We start from the raw sequence: 9,949 nt of genomic DNA on the forward strand, positions 1-9,949 counted from the left end.
GGATCTCAAAAAAAATCTGGGGTTTGAGCAGATAATTTATTTTTGAGAGAAAAAAAATCACATTATTTTCTTAACATGCTCTAATAGAGAAAATGTCATAATTCGTTCTCATCAAAGCAGCAGCTTTCACTGAAGATTTCAAAGATAAAACATGTAAGGTGCCATATAAAAGAAAATGCCAGCATAGTTGGTTAGTACAGCATAATATGACACACTGTGTGGTACATATGAGCGGTGGAAATACAAAATATTTAGTAGGACCTGGTTTCTTTTTCATTACCACGTTCTGCCCCTGTTGTCACACCAAGAAATAGTCTACAAGTAAACCAAAAATATTCCCTGAAATAATGTATTCACTGGAAAATAAAAACATATTTTAAATAGATTTTAATAAGTAAGCTGTTACATTGAAATAGCTTTTCCTCAAATTCTCAAAAGAATGTTTTGACAAACATAGGTCCATCTGGTTCTCCTGCATCCGTGCCAGGATAGGAGGAGGAGAAAGGATCAAAATCCTCTGTGTAGTCATGGCCAAAACACTGTGCCCATCACAGTCCCTGGAGCCAGATTCAACCAACCCACCCTGGGAGAATCTGGAGCCAGTCACCTCTCAGAGGCCCACGACACAAACTTTTCCCTAATGACTAGGTAGGTACAGGGACTAAACACTTAAGCAGGACCCATGTTCCATACAGCCCTTGGACTATTTGCACTGCAAAACAATCACTGTAAAAAGTGCCATGAGGTAAAAAGAGAAGGAGCTGGCCTTGATACTGTCTTCTGCTCCAGAAGAAACCTCTTCAGTCAGTCCATCCAGCTGCGTGGTGTTACTGTAGACTTCAGTAGCGTTTGCCACCTCTTCAGGAAGGCCCATCTGGAGCAAGAGCTTGGAGATAAGGCTGTTGAACTTGCTTTCCGTGGTAGACCAAGGCCCTTCACTTGGCGTTGGGCCTTCGGAGGTGATGTTTAGCTCCACAGGGTCAAGACAGTAACCTTCTGGTGACCTCTCATAGAGCACATCCATCAGGTCAATCCCAGCTACTGAGGAGGGGGAGGCACAGGGGATATCCCTGACAAGCCTGTAATTCTCCATCCACTCTTTCAGCCACTCAATGCGACAGTCGCACTCCCAGGGGTTGCGAAAGAGGTACAGCCGCCCCAGGAAGTACACCGGCTCGAAGACAGAAAAGGGCAGTGTCGTCAGGTTGTTGCTGTTCAAGTGCAACGCAACCAGGCTGGTGAGGTTTTCAAAAGCCCCTTCCTCAATGTAGTTGATCCTGTTGCGGTCCAGGTAGAGGACCTCAAGCTCCCCCAAGTCCCTGAACCAGGTGTTGGAAATGTTCCTGAGGAAATTCCCCCCCAAGTTGAGCATCTTCAGGCACCTCAGGCCATCAAAGGAGTTTTCTGGAAGCTCGCTGATCAAATTGTCATTCAGGTACAGGTACTCCATCTTCTGGCAGCCCTGAAAAGCTCCCTCATGAATGACATTTATCCTGTTGTCCTGTAGATTCAGGTATTTCAGCTTGCTCAGGCCCTGCAGAGAGTTATAGGCTACTGCTTCGATCCTGTTTCTCTCCAGGTAAACATGGGTAAGGTTCTCCATGCCCCTGATGGCACCTGGGATCCTCCGGAAGTTGTTCTGGAAGCAGAAAAGCTCCTGCAGAGCATGCAGCTCGATGAAGATCCTGTCTGGGATGTTGAAAAGATTGCAGTCTGCCAGGTCCAGCCTGACCAGCCGTCTGAGGGCAGTGAAAGTCCGCGTGTGGAGATAGCGAATGTACTCGTTGTGGGCCATCTTCAGCTCGGTCAGGCTGGGCAATCCCTTGAAAGCCCCCGGGGTGATGAAGGAGATATTGTTGTGGTTGAGTGACAGGGATTTGAGGGAAGGCAAGGTCCCAAAGGCCCTCTCAGAGAGAAACTTGATACTGTTTTTGTCCAGGTTGATAGAGGAGGCTTCACACGGGAACTCACTGGGAATCTGCCCCAGGCCGACACGGTCGCAGAGGACGGAGCAGCTCCGCTCCTGGGTGCACACGCAGCTGGCAGGGCAGGACCGCACGCAGGCCCACACCGCCTGGGTGTGGGGCACCCAGAGAAACACTGCCAGAGGGGAACGTGCCACCCCCGCGGAGACATGGGAGGAGAGAACCAGGGTGCATCGTTAGCAAGTACACCAGTCATAACGGGAAAAAGCAATTAGGCTGCCTTTGCCTCCCTTCTGGGCAGGCTAATGGCCACCCGCTGCTTGTGCGCCAGTGCTGACTGAGGAGCTCTCCTGAAAGACTCCTAAAAATCTTCTGCTGGGGTTTTTAACGCCTCTGAGACAGTGTGTGTGTATATATATATATATACACACATATATATATAAAAACTATCATCTAGAACATTATCTCTGATTAATTTCTGTCCCCAAGAGGGGGACTCACCTAGACTTAAGTATTTCTTAGTGTCTCTGTGGCTGCTGTCTCTGCAAGCTGATAGGGGAATGGTTTGGCTGAGATGCTTTAAAGGCCAGCAGCTGTGGATGGGTTGCAGTATTTTTGGGTGGTGAAGAGGGAAGGGCAGTGTATGCTAGTCCGGCTGTGGCCAGAAGAGATCAGTTAGCTGCCTGAGGCATGTCATGTTCACGCTTTTTGCTTCTTTCTTTACCTTGTTAATTCAACCTAACATTTCTCCACCAGAGCCATGAACTGGTGTAACACTACAAGGGGAGCTATCAACTCAGGGATGCAGCACAGTGTTTAAAAACACATTCCCACTGTAGAATGGCATGAGGAAAAACAAATTAAGGGACATTGTTCAACCGCTTCCTTGATGATCTCATTACAGATTAGATACTCTGCACCTCCAGCACAGTTTTTACTGTTTTGCCAAATCTCAAGGCAGTCACCACAGTGCCTTATGCTTGATGGGAGCTGCTGCGTTGTCCTTTTATTAGGCTGACGTGGGAGGTGTGTGGCTTATTGTGGTTTCTTTTCAACTTAGTCCCACATAGGAGGATGTACAATAAGGAAGAAAAGGAGAAAGCTCTTGGGGAGAAATTAGAGAAGAACAAAAGGAATGGGAAACATCCAGCTCCATGAACAGGCATGTTTGTGGGGAAAAAAGCATCCAGTCAATCAGACTTCTGTGAAATAAACTCATTAGACAGGAAGAACTGAAGGCAGAGCTCATTTTGTCACTGGTCTCAAAGGCACATCCTACCTGCTGCTCAACAAAATGAGGTGTCACACCAGTGTATTCTCCATGCAGTCATTAGCAGGAAATGGTGGGTATTGCTGCTGACTCTTTTCTGCTGCAGTTTATTGGCTTAATCCTTCACACAAGCATAATCCTTCTATATTATTTTCAACAAGACACGAGATACCAACAGCTTTACCACTAGCCACCTTTTTTGCAGCATTGCTGGGACCATGTTGCTGCTGCTGCATGCATGTCTGGCTCCAAGAGACAAGGAACAGGCTCCTGCTGACTGTCTGGAGCAAGAAGCTCTCAGCAGCTGGGCTGCCTCTCCCTGCCAGTTTGCAGCACAGTGATTGCCCACTACACCTGTATTCCCAATGGACCTTTTTATTAAGACAGACTAGTGAGATGATATGCCAGGAAGCATCAGCTTCAGCAAGCATTAAGCTTCTAATTTTGCAACCCCTAAGGCTTTGATGTACATATCAAACTGCAGTTCCAACTGCAATTGCTCTGCCCTTTCTACATCCTTTTTAAAGGCAACGTGCACTTTGCTGTACTTTTGCGTTTGTGCTGTCCGTGGCTTCTTCAAGCAGGAGACTTGCAAACACGGTTCCTAGGCAAGTCCCCACTGAAAGCATATCAACCCAGGAGATTCCCAGCCTGGTTCTGTTCAAATCAACCTGGTCACTGCATGCAGAAGAAGGATTTAGATGTGTGAAGGAAGCATTCAAGAACAACTTTAGCTGTGGCCTCTTTATCAAAATTAAGGTCCCATCAAGCCTGAGCATGCTCTTGTGACCAGAGATTTAACCAAACAGCATCACAACAAGGTTAAATGATAATGAAGGACTCCAAGAGGTGGAAAAGATTTTAGACAGGTTGTCAATTGTCATTTTGCTTGTTTATGTGCTCTTCCCCTTTTTCTTGAGCCCTTGTCTGACAGCCATGGCTAAGGTCCCCTTCAGCTAGCAGCTGGGGTACACGATAAGTGAGGAGCCTAAGGACAAGAGGGGAGATAACAGGCCAGCCTCAGATTGCTCCTTCTTTGTGCAGGCTGCCCACGGGCTGCCTCATTTGCTACCCTTTGCACCAGTTCATGCTGTTGCTTGCAGACAGGGGCATATGTCGGTTTTGTCATGCAGTTACATAAACTGAGGGCCAGAGAGATGAAGGATTTGCCGGTTCCCAAAGGCCTGACTGCAGGTGGCTGTCTGGGAAGGATAGATGCAAGTGTTGCTGCTGGAACAAGAGCCTTGCATGGCTTCAGGATGACATCCAGAGGAGCATATGTGGACAGGCTCTCCTATATGTGAGACTGTCCCAAGCAAGTTCAATGTTTTGCTACAGCTACCCCAAGCTCAGTCACATCTCTGGCCTTCAGAGCAGATCTCCTTCAGACCTTCAGAGCAGCTGTGTACATTGTGTGCGGCGTAGGAATGAGCACACTGACAACCAAATCCCATGCTTCCCCTCCCTGCTTGTTCTCTAACCATTTGATAAGGGAAACCCCTGTACCCAAGCCATGTCCAGTCTGTTCTCCTTACACACAAGGAATTTTTAGTGCCAAACCTGTGTCTTTTGCTACTGGTATTTCACAGCACACTTCTAAGATCTTTATTTACAAGGGTATCTCTTTGCATTTTGCAGTACATGGAAAACAAACACTTGAGGACCATCTAACTAGGAAATCCCCTGGAAACAGGAGCTCAGAGGAGCCCCTCAGCAGCACAGCCTTTGTGGCAAATCTCCCTCTTTCTCTTACAAACAAAGTCAGAAAAAATCCTCACTCTGAACCCCACCAAACCCTCATGACAGCTGCTGCTCAGAGCACAGGATATCAGATATGCACTGTTGGCAAGATCTCCTCCAACCAATGTAGCATGAAACCTTCCCACCTCTCTGTCTTTACGCTTTCCCCTGCTCAAAAAAAAAAGGCTGTTCTTCGCTTTTTATACTGTGGCAGCAGACAGGGCAGCAGCAGCTGGAAGATGCCTCCAGCTTATTGATACAAAGGTTGCTCAAATGAGATGTGTGTTTATGAGAAAGGGTAAAATACAGCAATAGGGTCAAAAATATTCATGAGATTAAAGAATAAACAAAATTCAACCCAGGGATGGTGTCTTTTGCTCTTTCAAACACTACCGCAGTTCAGTATTTGAAAGGAAGAGTGAGTGACTGAAAAAAATGTTCTCAGACTTTTTAGAAGGGTAAAGAGACAATTATTTAAATAACTGGACATTTAACATACACCTTTCCAAACAACCTGTCTAATTCACTACTGGGTGATGCAAAATAAAAGTATACTCACCATTTAAAATGATGGCAAACATTACCTTGATTATTCACTAGTGGCATTTCAGGTCTGGCAAGTGAACTTGAGGGATCTAAAAGCACACAGGAATAGCAGAGACAAATTTCATCCTCTGTCATTTCCCTGTACCATTTTCCCACAACAAGGTCTACGTTTAGAAAGGAAGACCAAGGCAAAGGCTCCTCTCCCACACACTTTCAAACTGAAGAAGTCCCCAGCACCCTCCTGGTGAACATCTTTCTTCTACCACTGACCTTCTCAGGAAATCCTGCAGCTTTCTGCTACACCCTTTCACAAGCTCATCCGCATTCTTCCCATCAGCTGTGCCAAGGGCAGGTTCCTATCATCTGAGGTGGGAAAAGATCACCAACAGTAAGAGACTGGCCATCTCCCCATGAAATAGGTGCTGGTACAGAGGAATGTAAATAGCTTAGCATCAAACAGCCAAAACTAAAATTTACAACAGAAATCATTTTAGATACATTGCTTACCTATCCAGGCAGTGGTTGTGTCCTCCCTCCTGCTCATGAGGCTTCCATTAGCCATACGAGTCAATCTCCAAAAAGTTGGCATTTTTTTCTCACAAGCTATCATTTAATGGCAGGAAAATCCTCTGTATCAGAGGAGGATTAGCAGAGATGGAGGAATGTGTCTATCCTCTAAAGCTCACAAAACAAAACAGGGATTGCAGACAAACCAAACTGATGCTTTCTCCCCTCTGCCAACCTACACTCCCCCTACCACTGAAAAAAAAAAAAAAAAAAGCTATAGTCCAGACTTGGAGCTCTGCCATTCAAACAGCATTGCTGAAAGTCATTACTCCACTCACCGTTATATAAGGGCAGAGGAGGTGGGAGTGGAGGGTGCAGCCTAAATGTGATTATATTTGAGGGCAAGCACAGGCTTATGGTTTCCCTTCACTGAGCTCTCCAAACCAGCACAGATTGCGACTCTCTTCCCCCTACGCACACTTTCCCATCCTCAGCGCAGCTCACACCCTGCTGACAGAATGCCAGTGTGCTTTGCTTTGCTTTACTGGGAATTGCTCCTGAAGGACAAAGAGATGTCAACAGCACTTGGAGAAGGGTCAGCAGACACAGGAGCTTGCATGGTATATATGGCCTTGACAATAATGAACTCTGCCTGCCTATGAGTGTGTTTTGATTGTGATGCTGCACCTGGTGCATGGAAATCATAAGGACAGGTTCTGTATGTGATGATGTTTTAGCATTCAGGAGGTGAATCTGTTTTTAAAGCCTTTTCTGACAGGATGATGATGGTTTGTTTGCAGAATAGGAGCTGAGTAAGTGAGTTATCTCAGCCTCCCTTGCCTTAGGTAATTGTGCTCACCATGTCAGAGGGGAAAATAGCTCTACTTTTTATTTCTAAGTGAATTATTCTGCCTTTTTTTTTTTCCCCAGGAAATGGAATACCTGACAAATTTATGCTTGATACAGCAGGAAAGATTCATCTGGGAAACAGCCTGCTGCTCAGTTCTTCCTGCAAATTAAAGCACCCAGCTACATTTGCTTTATTTTGCTTCGGCTTTCCCTCAGTCTTAAGGCATCTGGCTGGCACCTCAGGAAATTTGTGTCTGTCTAAATATCATGTAAGCAGTCTTGAGCTGGGGGCGGCAGGCTGGAGGGAAGGGGGTGAGCCATAAAACACTGATTTTATCTGAAAGACACCTTTCCCCACCACCTTGTTGTACCAACCCCCCAAGCTTTACACTCCCATGTTTTGCACCATGGTGCTTTGCGCAGGAGCAAAGAGATTTGCAAAGCCACCTGCAGGGGTGTTGCAGCCTCCACCATGAGGCTGAAGCTGCTGGGGACCTTGTGGGGGCAGGATTGGCACCAGCTGGGCCAACACTAGGGCAGCTGGTGTTCCCCTGAAGGTCATGGTTACCATGGTAATACCAGGAAGCCACAGCCTGTATGATCACAAAAAGCAGATCACTGGCCTTTCGATCATGAAGAAAATGGATGGAAAGGAGTAGGAAGTACTATTCCCAGCTCCTTTTCCATCAACATTTACCAGACCCCTAAAGGTGGTACTACAAATCTTATCTCCCCTGAGGTGCGCAGATGCTGTAGCAAGAGGTGGATGTAGTGGGCATGGGGAGCGTATGGGACTTGGGGACAAGTTGGTGTGTGATAAGTTTGCACTCCCTGAAGACTAGACTTGCTGCTTGTTTTGCAAAATGACACTAAATCTGCTCCTCAGAAGGAAGAAAGGGCTGATCTGCACTGAGGCACCGGGTTTCTGCTGAGACTCTGGGGCTCCCCTGTGCCTCACTGCTCTTCTCCCATGTACACAGTAAGGGACTGGTGGAGATGGGACATGAAGGACCACGGAGCCCCAGAAAGTGTTTTTGTCATCTGCAGAGCCCCCTCCCCCAGAGAGGCAGCTTGCAGGACCTGGCAAAACACATCCCCTAAGGAGGACCCTTGGAACCTCTGCTAGGTATGGTGGGGGTGGAGGAGTTGGGCTGGTAGGTTGGGGGGTTTGGGGCTGCTTGTTAAACTGGGAGCTGTACACACATCTCCTGGTTGGAGTTAGAACAGAAATAATTCTGTTCAATAATTTTACTTTTCATCTCAGTCTCTTCTAACTAACTGCACTTCCTGAAGTTAACAGCAGATTTTTGCAGACATTGTCTAGTAGTGATAACACTCTGTGTTTAGAGTTACTACTGAGGATTGTTGTATGGAAAGGCTCTTGTTGACAAGATTGTGTCATGCTCCTACGGAAACCAAGGTCACTGTTAAATCTTGTGTAGCACATTGAAAGTGCAGAAAGTAAGAGGGTGAACCTGCAGGGAGGAGTGGCCAGGACAGGTGACCTAAACTGACCAACAAAGGATTCCACCCCATGTACAGCATATTCAGTATAAAGACGAGGGATCACGAGGGTCACGTGCTCTTCTTCAATGGGCTGTGTCTGAGGAGGGCTCTGTCCATTCTGCCTTTGATCCAAATCTCTGTATTTCTGAATCCAGTTCCCAAATCCAGCTCCTGAATCCAGTTCCCATCTGCCACTGAGTCCAGTCTGGGACTTCCCCAGTGCCGCCCACAGCATCAGTGGTGACAGTGATGTAATTGCCTTCAGGAGGATGAGGTTCAACACTGGTTTTGTATATATTTGTACATATTTCATTTTATTGTTATTTTCATTAAAGTGCTCTCCGTTTTCTTTTCCAAACCATAAGTCTCTCTCCCTTATTCCCTTTCTCTTCCCCTTTGGGAAGGAAGAGGGGTTAACAGAGGACATCTGTCATTTGTCCAGTGGCCGGCCCAGCCCTAACCCTTGACAGCACCTCAGCAGTCACTTATGGGCGGGGAGAGGACAGTGGCAGCAGGTGCCAATTGCAAAATCAGGAGCAGTGGCCTCGCTAGCAATGCTGCAGAAGCGGGGTCCAGCAGGAGCTGGAGGAAGGCTGGCAGGGAACACCACTCAGAGAGCTTCTGCAACAGGCAGCCTTACCGTAGAGCAGTGCAGGTATTCTTAGCTCCTGCAGGAGCTTCTGACAGCAGCTCTGACATCCGCATCCAATCAGGATTTGAAACCCAGCCCCATTTCCAGCCTTTTCTACTGCAGTTGGAGGTAGGAATGGCTGAAACAGCCCATGTCCTGCCCCATCATGAGCCCTCCCACCCACAGCTTCATCAGCCAACCTGGCCAGCAGGAGCTCCAAGGCTTACAACAGTACGTTTGTTTGCATCATCTATGGGCAGGAGCCTCACGTACCTCCAGACCACAACACAGAGAAGATGTGACTATCTCAGTATATGCATCGGGGTAGGCTGGCAGGGCTGGGGGGTGGAAGACACACTGAGGTCATGGTTTCCAGGAAATTCTCCCACAACAGGTAGCCAGCTGGTCAGGAGGCATTGCCCTGTGAGCAGCTCAAGCAAGCACTGCAGCAGCACCAAGCCTGCCACCCAGTGCCTCCCATGAACTTTTGCCAGCTCTTGCAACTCCTGGTTCATTTCCTGATAACCCTTGGTCATGAAAGGGCATGACAATGTGTGAAAGAGGCCTGGTAATGAGCGGTTTCTAGTCTTAGGTAGAAAATCTTAAATGCTAGAAGGTACATAAAGGAGACTAGCATTTATTCTTATAAAAAAAAAAAAAAGAAACCAACAAAAACTGGGAGCTATAACCACACCTCAGCATTTTTCAGAGCATGACTCACCTCTGGCTAACACTGAGGGTGAGCACACTGCAGACGTTCAGTGCTGGGAAGCTGCTGTGCCTGCCAGGCTGCAAGTAGACTCAGAAGCTACAGACCTTGCTACTGTGGTTCTGTGCTGTTAATTTTTTTGCTACCAAGGTCTCTTCCTCATGACCTGTCCTGCCTTTTTTAATCTTTGGGAACTCAGAGAAGCCAGAGGTCAACATAGCGGTGGAGACAAGCCCAGGAAGCAGCAGAGCTATGCTGCCACTGAA

The 9,949-nt window shown here is 47.2% G+C and overlaps 1 protein-coding gene across 1 annotated transcript; it reads right to left on the bottom strand.

Moving 5' to 3' along the window:
* Window positions 1–703: 703 nt before the first annotated feature.
* On the bottom strand, window positions 704–5,516 carry NYX (nyctalopin). Its single transcript, XM_008945503.1, has 2 exons — window positions 5,495–5,516; window positions 704–2,100 (listed from the first exon to the last, which is right to left on the bottom strand). Exons 1-2 carry the CDS (start codon window positions 5,514–5,516, stop codon window positions 704–706), a joined length of 1,419 nt encoding a protein of 472 aa, XP_008943751.1.
* Between the last annotated feature and the right edge of the window lie 4,433 nt (window positions 5,517–9,949).

This window comes from Merops nubicus, unplaced genomic scaffold, assembly GCF_000691845.1.
Source record: "Merops nubicus isolate BGI_N331 unplaced genomic scaffold, ASM69184v1 scaffold3558, whole genome shotgun sequence".
NCBI classification, from domain to species: domain Eukaryota; kingdom Metazoa; phylum Chordata; class Aves; order Coraciiformes; family Meropidae; genus Merops; species Merops nubicus.